The sequence below is a fragment of the Alexandromys fortis genome, unplaced genomic scaffold, assembly GCF_014885135.2.
Source record: "Alexandromys fortis isolate MF-2015 unplaced genomic scaffold, M_Fortis_MF-2015_v1.1 scaffold_63, whole genome shotgun sequence".
Taxonomy (NCBI): Eukaryota; Metazoa; Chordata; class Mammalia; order Rodentia; family Cricetidae; genus Alexandromys; species Alexandromys fortis.
The window spans coordinates 7672153-7688140 of NW_026067953.1; the positions used below are offsets into that span (position 1 = coordinate 7672153).

Genomic DNA, 15988 nt, shown 5'->3' on the forward strand with positions numbered 1-15988 from the left:
ACGGCTTCCCAAAACAACTACCTCTGGTTCCATTCCCAGCAGGAGGCTGTTAACATGCTTCTCTCACTTCCACAGGCTGGTTTGGAGGAAATGATAACAGAGAAGTAGAGGTAAGGGGTGTGCGGACACTCTAGCAGAAGTGTGTAACAAGACAGGGTTATGTCTCTGGTAACTAGTAGCCAAGGATATGGATGGACGTTGGTTACTCCTATAATGCACAAGACAGTCCCAAGCACAAAACTTACATCTGTCCCCAGTTGACTAAATAGTGCCCAGGCTGAGAATGAATCAGACGAGGTGGTATTTTGAGGTCTGCTGTTACCCGTTCTCATGGGCTTGGCAGGCTCAGGGGACATTTTTGAGTGGCTGGGCACTTAAAGGAGAGGCCTCAAGCCTTAATGTTGTTGTATAAGCTGGCAGGTTTTCTTCCTCTGCCATCCTCTGGGTGTGGTACCTAGCACAGGTGCGTTAGACGGCAGGCTTGACAGATGCTATCTGCCCTTTTAAACAGTGCGCTTATCAACACGGGCAGCATCAAAGCAAGACTGGAGCGGCTAAGTGTCAGGGATGTGGAGGAGGTGCCCGGCCTTGGGAGCTGAGGGTAGGCTGTGTGGCTCCCTCTGGGATGGAGGAGCTCCGAGTCGTGCCCTGGGCCTTGTCACCTGCCGGACCTGAGCGCCTCGCTGCCCGGTGCCAACTTGGAGACTTTCCTGTAAGTTTCCCTCGCAGGCTCCCCGCGCGGGCCAAGGCAACAAGCCCGCGCAGCCCTCGACCCCGGCACCGCCCGCCGCCAGGCCCGGCCCCAGGGGCGCGGCCCGGCTTCCGCGCTCCCCAGGGGGCTCCGGGCTGCAAGCCGCCGCCGCCGAATGGCTTCTGACAAAAAGCCCTTGACCACCAGGGCCGGCCTCTTCCTGCGAGCCCCGCGCTCTGCGATCCAGGAAGTGGAAGCCAGCGGCCCCGCGCTTCCCCACTGGGCGCGCGGCTGGCGGCGGCGCTTGGCCCGACCCTCGGCGAGGGACAGCGCCAGCGCCACGCGGAGGTCGCCGTGCCTCTGAGCCTGGCGGAGCCGCGTCCCCAACTGCGGGCCCCACGATGCGACGCGCCGAGGCGCCCGCGAGCGCCCACCCCTCCGGGTAAGTGGCAGCCCGCGCCCGCCTCTCCCCAGGTGGCCCGCGTTCTGCACCTTTGCTCTGCTTGGTCACCGAGAGTCCTGGCTGCTCAAGAGGGACCCTGGGCTGCGGACGTTTGGGTGTCGTGTTGAGATGGGAGCCCCCCCCCCACCCCCGACCCAGTAGAGACCAGACGTGGGATTTACAGGGAAAGGGGGCGGCACTGGTGAGTGCAGCACTTGGCCAAACTTTCGAACTCAAACTTTTTTTAACTGGAAAAGCAGCGCACATTCCCCGCGGCTGGGCGGATTTGGTTAGAGTATATCTGTATTTGTTCTTGTTCGCGCCGTGTGTCTGTGTAGACATGGCTCCTGCCCGGGCTGAACTTTGGATGCAAGCATTCGTTGTCCTGACGCAGCCAGCCCCGTGCACCCCAGTGTACCGCTGTTCTGCCTGAGCCCCAACCCCCCTTGCACCCTCCTGTCCTGGGGCTAGGAGGAGAGTGGGATGGTAGATCAAAGACATCTACAACTTCAGGAACCCCACCAGGCAGCCCTGATTGAGGCGCCACCGGGATCCCCTCTGCTAGCCAGCTGGATTGACAGGGACAGTAACCTTTGGACTGTCCTCTGCTTCTGCTAAGCCTGGTGTGTGAGGAGGGTCTAGGGTGCTTGGGTGCATATGGTTGGCGGGATCCCAGGGCACAGATTCATCCTAAAGTGAGGGAAACTAAATGGCGTGGGGACTGCTACTTTCCTGCTCCTTCCTACCCTCTCTCCCCCACGAGAGATTAGCTCGGGAAGGGTCAGTTTTGAAGCGGAACTGAATAGGAAGCGATTTCTGTGAAAGCCTTCCAGGACTTTCTGAGGTGCCATGGCTGATGGGCGCATCTAGGGCGCCATACCTTTGTATTTTCATTTAAAAGTCCCGGGCCTGGTCTTGCGGCTGGCTGGCTGTTTTAAGTCTGTGACTTCAACTCCCAGGACCTTGGGTCTCCACTCTGTAGAACAGGAATTCTGTACCGATCTTGTGGGGGTGGGGGGCTGGGAGTGGCCCGTCCGGGCCCTTAAGTCATGTAGATCTGACTGCAGTCCTTCCTCTTACCCCCAACCCCAGCTACAGCCACAGCCCGGAAATTCTGTGTTGATGCTTCCTTCGCTGGGGAACTGGGAATTCTGATGGGGAAGGGACTCCTGGGAGCGAGTATCTGCTGTACCCTGGGTGGGAAGGTTAAGCCGGCTAGAAAAGGAGGGTGAGAAACCAGGCTATGACCTCATCTACTTCCATTCCCCACCCCCAGCCCCACCCCCAAGATGACCTGGACTGACCCATTTCCTTCTGCTTTTCCTTGTTCCGTGCCTGCCCCAGTGATTTAATCCATGCCTCAGTTTACCTACAAGGATAAGCAATTGTCACTATTCTTCACGGGCCATTTTTAGGGTTAAGTTAGTCGAAAGCATTACGCAGACTGGCTGGGAGGCGATGTCCTCGACAGTTATTATGATCATTGTCATCTGTTGGGCGGGGACCTTCCTTTTGCCAACTGGGTGATTGGGACAAAGTGCTCTGACCTCCGCCTCATCTGGAAATCCTCCTTCACTAGGGTTGGAGTGGATGGATTGTGGTGTGGAGAGATGGGTATGAGCTGGTGTGTGTGAACCTGACGCTCATGTGTGTGTAGAGGCCAGGCACTGATGTCATGTGTCTTTTTCAGTCGCTCTTGGTCTCCATTTTTTCAAGACAGTTTCTCACTGGACCTCACTGATTCATCTTGCCTACCTGGCCAGGGGGCTACAGAGGTCTGCCTGCCTGGTGTTATATGCGTTCTGGAGAAGCAGACTCAGGCCCTCGTGTTGACTGAACCTTCTCGCCAACACCCAGATGAGTTGTATCTAAGCCTCTGTTTATAGGCAGTATAGGACCTAGGCCACTCTCTGACTTGCTTAGGACAGTGCCTGGTTCATGCTAAGCGCTCTTGAGCAGAAATTTGCTGCGGGAAATGCTTGCTACTTTGTAGACTCTTTACATGGGAATGGTTCCTAAGTGGCCTGTGTCAAACCTCGTACTCGGGGCAGGGCCCTCAGGGTAACATTTTCAAAATGTCGTTTCCTACCCCCACTGGCAGAGGGCTTGCTACCAAGAGCGGCTACCCTCTGTGTACAGAAACCAAAGTGAGCCTCTAACTGACAGCTGCTTCTAATGGTCTCTGCTCAGGGGTTGGTTCCTTCTAAGTCTTGGGGGGTACTTTCTAACACACCCTGTCCTGACCTACACATCTAAAAACCCAGAGGCCTTTCACCCTAAGGCATCCCTAGGCCCTGCTGCCATCAGGAAAGCTTTTTGAGTCTCTTTGCTCCCTACTGGGCCAGAACCCTCTCCTTTCTGGAGTGGGAGGCATTCAGATAGCTGGGGAATGCTACCTGCAAGCAGCTAGGATAATGTCACTTGAGTTCTGACTCCTGAACTGAGGGTCTTTACAAGCAAATTCTGTTCCTTTTTGAAACAGTTGGCTGGGAGAAGAGAAAATGCAGAGAGGTTGCCGGCTACGCTGGAGGCAGCCATTTTTCCCCACCAACTGTTGTGGGAGGCATACACTTAAGACTGTTCACAACCCCTCAAACAGGCTCTGCACCCTGACCGGTGTCCTCAGAGGACGTAAGTTGGGCAGGAGGAACCCTCAGAGCGTTCTAGACAGGTGGTCAGAGGAGGTTACTGGGACGAGAGGACATTCATCAGAGGCTAAGACAATCTAGAACATTCTAGGGGTGGGGCGATGTGGTTAGCAGGAGCTAGGGCTACAGAAAGTGGGTCTTGCAGGGGTTGAGCAGTCTTGGGTGAGTGCTCAGGACCTAGCTGAGGTTTGCACAGAAGGTGACAGACAGCAGCTGGGAGGCCCGTACAGTAGCCTGGTAGTCAGGTGTAAACAGGATGGACCGGATGGACCATCGAGGAAGGAGGAGTAAGAGAGGCAGACTTTGTTGATGGAATGAAATTAGACTAATGAAATAGAGGATAAGGGGCAACTCCAGAGGCGGAGCTGGTGGAAGGCAGCTGCTCACGATCACACACCCAGCTGTGTGGAGTCCTAGGAGATTGAATAATGGTGCCCCTTGGAGCCTGGGAGAGCCGGAAGTTTTCTAGGCCCAGGGGAGACGTGGCAGGCACCCCACACCGCCCTGCCGTGGAAAGCGTGCCCTATACATTTTCCCAGGTTTGCTGTGTTGAGGATTTATGGGTTTATTTTAAATTGTATTTGTAAAAGAATTCCTTTCTTAGAAAAAATTGGGTGGGCCCTGACCCAATCTGTCCTCAGTGTTGCAATGAGGAAACAGAGACCCTGAAAGAGGAAGGTGAACTTGGGTCTCTTAGCCTTTGGCCTGACATGATACAGGGGTCCTGTTAAGGCCATGCTGACCAGTCCTTAGTCTCTCTAGGCTCTGAGACTCAGAGGTCTGAGACTCAGGGAAGCCCCTGAGCAGGGCCTCAGCTCCTACAGCTCTGCTGTCTTCTCTGACTTCTCTGACTGGCTTTCAGGGTCTGATGTTCACAGGTCGCCTTGACTGGCATCCACCTCCTGACAGAGATCCTGGCCTGGGACAGTGAAGGGTTTTCTTACCAGGGATGTGGGGGAGGAATGCAGCTGGCATGGCATGGAGGAGTCTAGGCATACCCATCCCTGCGGCCCTCCTGAACTTTCCTTTCTCTCTTGACGCCTACGTGTTCTGGTCCCAGGTTGGACAGAAAACTTACGGTGTTACCAGGCAGTGGCATTCTGACACAGATGGAGTCTAGACATCACAAGTAGAAACACCTATAGAACATCTCTGCTGGAAGCAGAAGGGGGACGTGGATCAGAGGCAGGTCCCTTACCACCCTCTCCACCTCCCACTAGTCTGCAGAGGGAGTGAGAGCTGGCCCTCAGGGTCCCAGAGTGACTGCCATTTCTTCCCTCGGGCCCTCCCCCAGGTTCCACCTGTCATGGCCAGTGAATCATCTCTTGGTTCTTGTCACTAGACAGTGACAAATGAGCTGAACTGGCAGGCAGCCATGAAGAAGAGGGGGGAAGCAGGTTTGGAGAAGCGAGAAGCCTGGAAAGGCTTGGAACTGGAATCTTTGGCAGGCCCAGAAGGGAGGGTGTAAGGGAGGGTGGCCCTGCACTCCCCAAAAGTGAATGGCCCTGTAGTTTCTCCAGTGACTTTGGAAAAAGAAGACATTGGCTGGGGTGAGAAGGGGGTGTTAGATGGAAAAGATACAGATCTATGGAAGTGGCTTCCTAGCTACTGCATGAGTTTGAGAGAATCGTGTGCCCAGAAAGAACCCAAGCACAGGGAAGGGGATCTAGAAGAACCCCTGAAATTCTTATGTGCCCCCCATCAGCCCCTTATTAGGGAAGGAATAGGTGACTATGAGTCACCTTGTTTCCAGTTGGTGAATGATTTCGTTAGGGTTTCTATGGTTGCGAAAGAACGCCATGACCCCAAAGCAACTTGAGGAGGAAAAGGTTTTTATTTCATCTTACACATCTGCATCCCAGTCCATCATCAAAAACAAAGACAGGTCAGGAAGTGGAAGCCACGGAGGAATGCTCTTACTGGCTTGCTCCTCACGGCTTGCTCAGTCTACCTTTTTATAGTACCCAGGACCTTCGGAACTGCCCACAGGGAGTTGCACCTTCAGGCATCAATCACCAATTAAGAAAAAGCCGCACAGGCCAACCTGGTGGGGGCATTCTCTCAGCTGAGGTTCCCTCTTCGAAGATGACTCTACCTTGAGTCAAGCTGATGTAAAATTAGCCGGCATGGGTTAGAGCAGACCCGACAACTGATTCTAGGCCTTTCTATCAAGGCACCTCCTGACCAGAACTTGCCTTTTATTCTTAGAATCAGGAAATTGCACTACTTTGTCCCTAAAGGAGGTCTGGACCATGGAAGTCTCGACTGATGGACCCACGGATCAAAACCACAACTGTAGTGGTTTTTCCTCCTCTCCTCTGTGGCACAGTGTTGCCAGTTAGAAAGAGGACAGCTGTTTCAGCTGCTTGGAGGACTCTCGGGCCAGGCAGGGAGAGCAGCATGCCCCTCCGGCCCTTGTCACCATCAGGTGTGTGCTTACCTGTCTAAAAGGCCCCTCGAAGGAGTGCAGACCCCAAGGTCTTTTCACTGTCCCCAGCCTGGAAGGCAGAGGGGGCTGGATACCTAGGACCTTGTGTGGGGACCCAGCTGAGCCCCATTCCACCATGGTTCTTACTGACGGGATGTGATGAGCCCCTCTCAGGGATGGGCAGAGTGGAACATCCTGAGCCTGGAAAACAGATAGGCAGGGGTGGAAGTTCTGGGGTCCCTGCTGCCTCACAAGGCTTCAATTGCAGATCACTGAACTCAGAGACACTCGGAATTTAAAGGCACTATTGTTGGGGAGGGTTGTGGTGCTGGAGGGGAGCCTGTCTTTCTTTGATCTGAAGACTGTGCAGGGGCTTGCATATATATAGATCATCTGCAGAGCTAATGGGCATCCTGGGGTCCTGTCCCCTCTCAAGTTTGGGAATTGGTTTCCTAATAAACAATTCTCTGCAGCACTGGTCTCTGAGCAGCTGCTCCAAGGATATCTAGTAATTCCCTCCAAGGCTGGCCCATGGGCAGCAGGAATAGGGTCCTGCAATAAGATTAGGGAGCATACTTAGGGCAGGCAGTGAATGGGTCTCCTGCCCTAAGGGCTAGGAAGGTGGCCCATAGAATAGTCTAGAATATGCTGTTCCCTTTCCTAAGAAACAAAGGCAGACTCGGAAAGGAGGCTGCTGGGCCACCTCTCTCTCTGTTCGAGCAGCTAAGGGAAAATGCTTTCTCATATTGTGGGGTTTAGTTGACAAAACTGGTCATGCAAAAGAGCTGAGTCTGAGAGCTCCCGTGACCAAGGCCAGTGGTTTCCTAGTGGGGCTTTGACTGAGGGTGGGTGGGAGGGCTTCTCCGGGAAGGGTTGGCATCAGGCTGGTTCGAGAGACCTCCCAGCCACCTTGAGAGAGGGTTGGAGGGGAGCAGAGAAAAATGTAGAGTTCAATAAAAATCAATAATAATAACGAAAAAGAACATTAGGGAAATCCCAAAGCTTTCAGTTGCCTACACGGTGTGTAGGTTGCCTGTGACGTCAACCTTAGACAGGGTGGAAGGATGGAGGTCAGAGGAGACCCTGCCTGGGAAGGGTTCTCTGGCTCCTCACCACGCTCCCAGGCCTTCTTCACGTCAGTCAGCCAGTCTCTGTGTGGGAGGCCAGAAAGGGACTCTGTGTCTTCCATCTCCATTCAGTGTGTGAGAGTGTCCTTGAAGGAGAGAGAGGTGCACAGGCCAGAAGAATCTTTCTTCAGATATCAACAAGGCAGAGGGAGGGCTTTCTCAACTCTGTATCTCTCAGGCTGTCAGACTCAGCTTTTCACGGAAGAATCTGGAAGAACCTTGGTTTCCACTTCAGGGGCTGTTCCTCTCCCCTAGATCGAAGCCTGTGAGGGCTGCTCCAAACCTGATACAAGGCTGATAGTCAATAATCACAAACTTAGAAAGGGTCACAGAGCCCCTCATGCTGGCTCGCCAATTCCCGGGATGTTCCCACTCTGTCGGTAGATTTAAAAGAATGCACCAGCCCGAGATAGAAGTTTAGTTCCTTTCAGACAAAGTGGCCCACCTCTAGAGGGTTGTGGTCAGGCATGTCTGTGTCTGAGGTAGCTACAGTGAGCTCAGGCCACATCCTATAAAGCATTGGCCCCAGGCTCTGGGCCAAGACTGCATCTTCCTATTCAGGGCCAGGTGGACTGAGAGTCCTCTATTTCTGGCCTGGGAAGGAAAGAATCTTTGAGAGAGAGGTAGGGGTGGGCCTTAGATAGGCTGTCCTATTAGATACTGCCCCCTGGAATGCTGGCCTCTTATTGTTGCCGACTCTGAGATCTTCAAACAAGCCAAGAGCTTGTTTTTCCCTAGATGAGACTTGAGATGCCTTTGCTACTCCACTGATGAGTGGGGCCCAGTGGGGATGCTGGAGCCTATGGGAGGAGCCTGTTTTCTCAAGGGCTGGGTGGAGTGGGCTAGCCCAGAAGGGAGGACCTCTGGCACTAGGAAGCCCTCCTCTGTAGGCTCCCTGGGGCTCCGAGGCTGGGGAAAGAACAAGCCTGACTTCATCCAGACTGATGGTCTCTGGCTGATGGATCAGCTAGCAAGACAAGATTCACCCAGTTCTTTGCCCAGGCTCCTCCCTCTCAGCTCTCAGAGGCTGGCCATGTGGATGTGTCTAGGACATTAAGCCAGCTTCTAAGGATGGCATTTGAGGACACTGTCAGTTATACCTGTATCTTCCTGCTCTGCGTGTTAAGTAGAGCATCCTTCTGAAGCATATTCAGGCATTTTTCCTGTTCACTAATTCACCCATTCTCCTCCAGCCACCTCTCCATCCATCCATCCCTAACCCGCTCAGTCACTCAGTCATTCAGACAGCTAGCCATCTGGCTCCCACCTGTTGATCCATCCGCCATCCACCCATTGTCCTCCTACCACCAGCCAGCGTCTGCCACCTGTCTACCCTCTGCTTGCTCCTTCCTATAGCCATCTAGCCAGAAGTCCAGTCCATCTATGTTCCATCTGTCCATCCACTCACCTGTCTGTCATTCATCCATCTATTCCTCTCTCCACTCACCCATTCATTGATCAGTTCATCTCTCCATCCATTCATCTGACCCTCCACCTATCTGCCCAGCCATTTATTCATCCAGCCAGCCAGCCAGCCAGCCAGCCAGCCAGCCAGCCAGCCAGCCAGCCAGCCATCACTTAGCCACTCACCAAGCACTTAGACGTCTAGATGTTTCCAGATCCACTAGGGAACAGAAGAGAGGCATGCGCAGAGCTGAAGTACTAGGTACTCTAGACAAAGGTGCTGAGGGGGTACTGCCATTGGCTGTGGTGAGCAGAGAGGGCACTGGCAGTGATAGCTCTGGGGTCATGTCTTCAAGGGTGAGTGTGTAGTAACTGCTGAGATCAGGAATACAGGGAAAGGAATTCAGTTAGAAGTTGGATTGAAGTAGAAAAGCTGGTACCAATAGGGCATGTGTGTGGAGCCCTGAGGAGTCTGGTGTGGAGCAGGGAAAAGTGTTGTGTGTGAAGGCGTGGAGGGGCTTCTACTTGGCTCTCTGTAAAAGAGTTTGGGGTTTATTTCCCATAGTGATGAGCAGGGCCTGTTCCTCCACCCAGGGCTCAGCAGTGCTGGGCAAGATGCTGCAGCTGAGCCTGCCACAGCACCTCCTTCCTCTCGCATGGCTGATGGGGCAGCAACCCCAGCTCCCACAGTGTTGTCATGGTGACCAGAGACAGTGTTCTGGGCCCTCTGGACTGTGAGACCATTGGGAACTCTGTGTGCATGCGTACATGTGTGTATGCTTGTGCGTGCACATACATGCGGTTACACGTGTGGATACTATTGATCCTCAAAAACAATTTTTATTATATGCTTCAAAAATTCATGAACAAAAATAATGAAATTGAAATCCTCAAACATTTGTCTCTTAATCTGTACCCTGATCAAATGTGCATTTGTATAATTTTAATCTGTGTGTATGTGATAACTTGTGTTCCTCTTTTTACCCCAAGGGTTACTTCCTTCCATGTTCCTACATGTACTGGGGACATGTGTTGCCGGTCAGCCATCATAGTGCCATGTAATGTAAAATTACATTTTGTATGTATGCCATGCGCACAGTGGAGATTAGAGGATAACTTCTAGAGTCCGTTCATTCCTTCCTATACAGGTCCTGGGAGTGGATCTCAGGGCATCAAGCTTGGTGCCAGGTACCTTACCCACTGAGCCGTCTCTCTTGCCTATGTTATGGTCCATGTAATGAACAGAGCCAGCTTAGTCGTTGCCTGCGTGGACTGTTCATCATCATCCCGAGCCTCTGTGTTGAATGAAACCTCTGAAAATGTGTGCAGGTCTAAGGTTTAGGGACTCTCGATTTCCTCGAGAGTAGTTCTGGTCCCAGGACCTTTGTGAGAGTAAAGAAAGCCTTCGTGGTTGGCTCCTGCATTTTAGGTGTATAGAACTTTTAAGACAAATGTTTTGCAATTTTATTGCAAGTAGATTATAGTCATTTGATTTTTAAGTTCAGGACAGAGAGGTGTAAGTAGGAAGTGAAGTTTGCCCAGACAATGAAATGATTTGTGCTTCCTATTGGCTGAAATGCAGATATCACAGCTGGAGCCGAGGCAGCGTCTTGGATTCTGAGGTTAACTAAAATGCAGAAACTGTGCGGGGTGGGACAACAATGTAGTTAGGGTCTCAAACATAGTCGCTGTGGACTAATTAATCCAAAGTCACACACGTCTCCTCAGATGAGGGAGGAGCACATTCATCTTGTTTAAATCACTGCAGTTTTACTTTTTCTATTACAAATTCTATTCCAAATAACAGAGTTTTCTTTTATCCATACCCAGAAATACTAAACTGAATTTTAGGACTATGTATGAGTTCCTCTTCTCAGTGGGGGCAGAAAGGAGAAAAAGAGAGAGGAGGGGCCACCCCTCCAGGACTAGATTGCAGGCATGTGAGCTTTAGACTTCTCTGGAAGCTTCTGGAAGCTTCTGGCTGTTTATTCTGGTTCACGTCTGACTGGTGCTCTGGGATGCGTCATACCTCCTCAAGACTGTTGCATGCCATGGTGCAGGTTGTTCACTGGCTCAGATGTGCCTGGCTGAGGGCGTGCCAGTGGGGGAGGGGGAAGGAAATTGTATTTTACTCAGAGCTGAGCGTCCTGACAGTTATGTGGGAGGTGGGGTGGGCTCAGCCTGCTTCTAGGGAGAGCAAAGAGCTCCTTTATCCTTGTACAGAGGCACTCTGTGGGCCACAGGGGACCCCCAACCAAAGAAAACACTAATTAACATATGTAGGGCACATAATACTCAGCCCAGAGGAAACTGAGGGACAGTGGCCAGGGCTGGGAGGAGCTTATATTCCAGGGCTGTGGGGATGTCAGCTCCCATGGGTCCACCCAGGCCTGTAACCACTCACTTCTGTGCCCTTCAGTAGTCCCTGGAATGGACCCAGTGTGCCCTCTGTAAGCAGGCTGCAGCTTCCTAACTGGATGAGTTTGAGGTCCTCTGAGCCTTGGGGCTTAGCAGGTATTTCCTGTTTTCACTTGGGATCTCACTGGGTTGGTATGCTGGTTTGTGTATCTAGGTCCTCACAGCCCAGGCGGTGGCTTCCAGTTGGGGCGATCACAAATGCAGGCACCACAGATGTCTGTGCCCAGATTTCCGTCGTGGAACCCACATGGCTGTCCGAGCTGATAGATAAAGAGAGTGGGTGGCCCCAGCTGTGGAAGCTACTACAGACTGAACAAGGTTCACTATCTGGACCAGAACTTAGCAGAGGATACAGGGTGCAGCGGGGTTGCTGCAAGTATCCACAGAAGGGAGAGTGCATGGGACCTTACAGGAGCTGTGTGTGCACGGCTTAGGTAGGGTGGGGGCTATTACCTAGGCTCCTCTCCAGGCAACTCCTCAGGCACAGGGCAGCTGTGGCTCAGTGTACTCTCAGTGAGGCCTGGACACTGTGGTCAGAGAAGCAGGGCCTAGAGAAAGCTGGCAGGACATACTTTCCCATTTCTGCCTCAGTTTCCTCATTGTACAAGTAAAGTCATAACTGTTCCTACCTCACGGAGTTATTGGATTTTGTGAGTTAATACGTGTTAGAAGTTTGAACAGTGTTGAGCATAAAGGAGGTGTCCCACGAAGTGTTCTGAGGGTCCCTGTTCCTCACGCACATGTCTCTGTCACTCAGCCTTCTGGCAGTAACCCAGCTCATAGGGTTTCTGTGCCTTGTACAAACTGGTATCTAGTTCCTGTCCACAGTTTACTCTGACTTGCTTTGAATGCTTGGGATGGATGCTTGCCCTCTCTTGTCTTCACTTCCTCTGTGAATGAAACAAGGAAATACAGAGGTCTCGTGCGCTTGTCGCAGAATGAAGTTAAGTAGTGAGTGGCCTCACAGCCCTCTCACGGTGACACTTTGCAAAGACTCATGACCCCTCCATTCATGGTGGGATGAGAGGTCTGGGTGCATGTTTCTTGGAAGACAGCCCCCCTATGACAGCTGCCACTGGCCAGTCCTCCCTTTTTCTCCCAAGTGCATCCTCTGCCTCCACTGGGAGCTTAGAGCAGGCTGCTGCCAGGCTCTGTATGGAGAGCCCCTACCCTCACCTCCCACCCCCACCCTCACCCCTCCGATCCCCACCATACACAGGTCTTGGTTTCCCCAGGGTCCTGTGTAGAAGCCAAGCTCACAATGGCTACCGCTGGTATCATAGCATGAGGACATTTCCGGTGGATCCTCATACATCATGGCTTTTGTTTGAAAACCTGCCTGCTGGCTAACACTCATGTGACATTCTCTAAGAGTGCCTGCCAAGAGCTAGCAGTCCTCTGATCAGAGGGCAGGTGGCAAGGTGGACATGTGTCCTTCCACGGTCTCTCTGCCTCACGTTATAAGACAGAGGATGTCCTTGTCAGAACACTCTTCACATCGGGTGTGTTCTGATTGTACCTGTTGTTGTTGTCAATGGTGGTCATTTTCTTGTTCCACATGGCCCCAGAAGCACTGAAAGGTCTTGTCCCTAGCACAGGAGGCCATAGTGTGCCTGGGAGAAGGTCTGTAAGCTCTGCAAGCTTCTGATGGGCGTGAACTGTGATGTCGTGGCGTGTGATGTTTGCTAGTAATGAATGGAGGATGTGTGTTCACTCAGCACAAAACTGAACTTCAGGCTGGCCAAAAGCCCTGAAAACAGGCTTCAGTATTGGCTCTCGGTAGCTACAGGAGTAAGACTCTACCCTATGAGGATAAGCCTGCCAGCTCCCTCTGTTCTAGGCCTCCAGGCTGTGGAGTGTCTGCTTTATCTGCAGTCTGCCTAGAAAAGCACACACTGTCTTAGGCCCTGCCTGGTTCCTGGGGCTTCTCTCACCTCCACTAAAGTCTGAGTTTAGGAGGTCAGCAGTCACTGCAAGTGGCTTTGTTCTATGACTCTAATAGAAGAATTCCTGAGAGCATTGATATTTGTGTGTCATTGGGACAGGAGCAGGGACTCTGGGCACTCTTGCCTGTGCCCTGGTAACCCCAGCTTGCATCCTGAGGATCTACTTCTGACCGCACTGTTGAGAATTCTCCCTATTGTTACCATCTTCCAAGGCTGGAGTTCTGGTGCCTCTTGGCAGGCCAGGAGACAATAGCGTTGGAACCAGAGTGAAGCTCCATCCCATCCAGAGCCTCTGCTTAGCCTTCTATATACTATGCCACCCCTGGGGCTCACACCTGATGCCCTCCATTCAGGAATGCCCTGGGTCCCATCACCCCAACCCCACGGCAGGGTGACACCCAAGTTGGAAGGCACAGAAAGGATGTCTGGTCCCTACTTGCTAGTCTCACCTTTGACACCTACAGGCCACACTCTGTCCTTGGAATTCAGGGGCACTTGAAACGGATGGGTAGGGTATATACCTGAGTGTCAAATGGATGTGTGGAATGTCTTCCTACAGCTCACATTCTTCCCCACCTCAGTACTTCACCCTGCCTCAAGTTCACTAGCCAGGATCTTGCCAGCTCCTGCTACTATGACAAAATGCCAGAGCCAACACCTTTTAAACAACAGTGGTTTCCCTCTCACTATGGTGGAGGCTGTAAAATCCAAAATCAAAGTGCTAACAGGTTCGGTGTCAGTGGGGTCATTTTCTGTTTCTCACAGGCTGCTGGCTCTGTCCTCACATGCAAGGGGACCAAGCTGTGTTCTGGGCCTCTATATGAGGCAAAAAAAAAATCCACCCACGAGGCTTCACCCTCTTCATGATATAATCCCTTCCCAAAGGTACCATCTCCTCATATCATCCTACAAGGTAAAATTTTGCCTTGAGCATCTGAAACACACAGACATGGGTCTGTGACAGCCAGCGTCTTCAGCTTCTTTCAGCCTGGCGCTTGAACACTCAGACCTGTCACATGTCACATCTGTTGGGGTAGCAGGGCACATATGAACAGAGTGGCAGGGTTCTGGGCCAGGGAAGGCAATGCTGTTTGACTTTTGGAGGTTGCCTGGAAAGTGACTCCCTTAGAATCGGCAGGAGAGTCAGCCCAGGGTGCACACATGGCTTACCTGACACCCAGTAGAGGAAATGTGACCATAGCCGCTGCTTGGGAGGGTGTCAGGTGACTCAGTGTCAGATACTGGAGAGACGTGATGCTTTGATGGTTTGTGCAAGATGCGGGTCAGGCCTATGTCCTGTCTGCACCCTTTCGTTCTTAGCAGTGGCCCAAGGAGAGGCAGCTGATGGAAGCCAAGCTTCCGTTCTGAGTCACCTCTCCATTCAGAGATGGGGACTCCTTTGTCAGAGGACACTTCCTCCCTCCCCCCACTGGCATCCATGCCCTCCAGTAGCCCTATGGAGCAGATGAGGGCTTGTAACCTTTTTCTTGTCTTACTGCCGAGGAAACCTGGATTCAGAGCAAGTCGGTAGCAGAGGCTAGACCAGAGGATTGCTCCCTTTCCAGGACAGAACTTTTCCTACCCTCGAGTAGGACCCTGTGCAAATTGGACGGTGGCCATAGCTGACCATTTATTGAGCCATCTCTAAGCTCCAGATGCCCTGGTTCTGGTGTTCCCCCATAGCAGCCCTTCCAGGTCAGCCAGGGTTGGTACTCTGACTGAAAGATTGATATGCGAGTCTCAGTACACTGCAGGCAGGTGCCTGGGAAAGAACTTGGCCTCTGTCCTCTTTTGGCTTGAGTTGTGTGTCCCCTGCCCAGCTCCTGTGTCAGTGCGTGGTGGGGTGTGTGTGTGTTGTCTCTTCCTTTCTGCCACCTCAATTCCAGATGGTGAGACCCCTGAATAAACATGCAGCTTACAGGACCAGAGGCAGGGTGGCAGTGGGACGTGGGAGACACTCCGTGCTATACTACTCAATGCTAGAAGAGCCTGTCTGGGTGGGGCCCCCCGACCCTGGCTGTCTGCACCTCAAGCCTCCTTGGTCCGGTTACCTCAAGAGCTCCCTCTGTGGGAAAAGAAAGCAGCAGAAACAAGGAGGGCACCAAACTTGGGGGTCAATAGAAGCCCAGGAGCCCCAGGGCAGCTGGGGTTAACCCGCTAAAGCCGAGGCCTGGTGTCCAGCCTGCCCCATGGCAGCTCCTGGGAGAAAGCCATCGCAGGGTGGAGCTCTTTCCTGAGCTGCTTTCCCAGCAGGGCTGTGCTTAGGGAAGGGACGCACAGCAAGAATGTCCTTCTCTCTCCTCGGCCCCCTTTGCTTTCCAATTGAAAACAAATCGCAGGTGACACAAGGTCACGAACACCCTGAGAAAGCCAACCCTGGAGAGGTCCAGGTCTGCCGGATTCCCTGGGGTAGCCGCTGGCCTCGGTTACCTTATCACACGCCAAGTGAAGCCTGTGAAGACTGCACTGGGCGGTGTAGGTCTACCAGTTGCCCCATCACCCTAGCTTCCAGGAGACAGCACTGGCTACACTACAGACTAGCAAAGCCAGCAGCCACTAACTAACACTTGGGATGAGTTGGAGCCCTCTGGACCCATCTTCTGTACTGATCCTTTTGTGGTGTCCTGGAGACAGCATTCCTGCACTTGTCCAGCCCCACATACACAATCCTGTCTGATGCCCCTGGCTCTGGCCCTGTAGATATATGAGGACATTTTCCCTCCTTTTTTTCCTCTCCAGAGGAGGGATCTGAATGTGCTGGCTGGCTTGGATGAAATACCTAACGATTCACTCAAGGAGAAAGGGTTTGTTCTCTCTCACGGTTTCAGGTTCCCATCGTGGTCACCGGGCTCAGTTGCTTTGGGGTCTGTGCGTCCGGGCAGAG

The 15988-nt window shown here is 52.6% G+C and overlaps 1 protein-coding gene across 4 annotated transcripts in view; it reads left to right on the forward strand.

Annotated features, from left to right (window-relative positions):
• The first annotated feature begins 564 nt into the window (after positions 1 to 564).
• Positions 565 to 15988, forward strand: part of Rin3 (Ras and Rab interactor 3) — a 111770-nt gene continuing 96346 nt past the window's right edge. Inside the window, exon 1 of one of the 4 annotated variants that reach the window (XM_050151445.1) lies at positions 565 to 712. Coding sequence is in view for 3 of the 4 variants with exons in the window: in XM_050151447.1 (XP_050007404.1) it covers positions 1093 to 1133 (41 nt within the window). In the remaining variant the exon portion in view is untranslated. The other 3 variants (XM_050151447.1, XM_050151446.1, XM_050151443.1) reach the window with 3 other exon arrangements.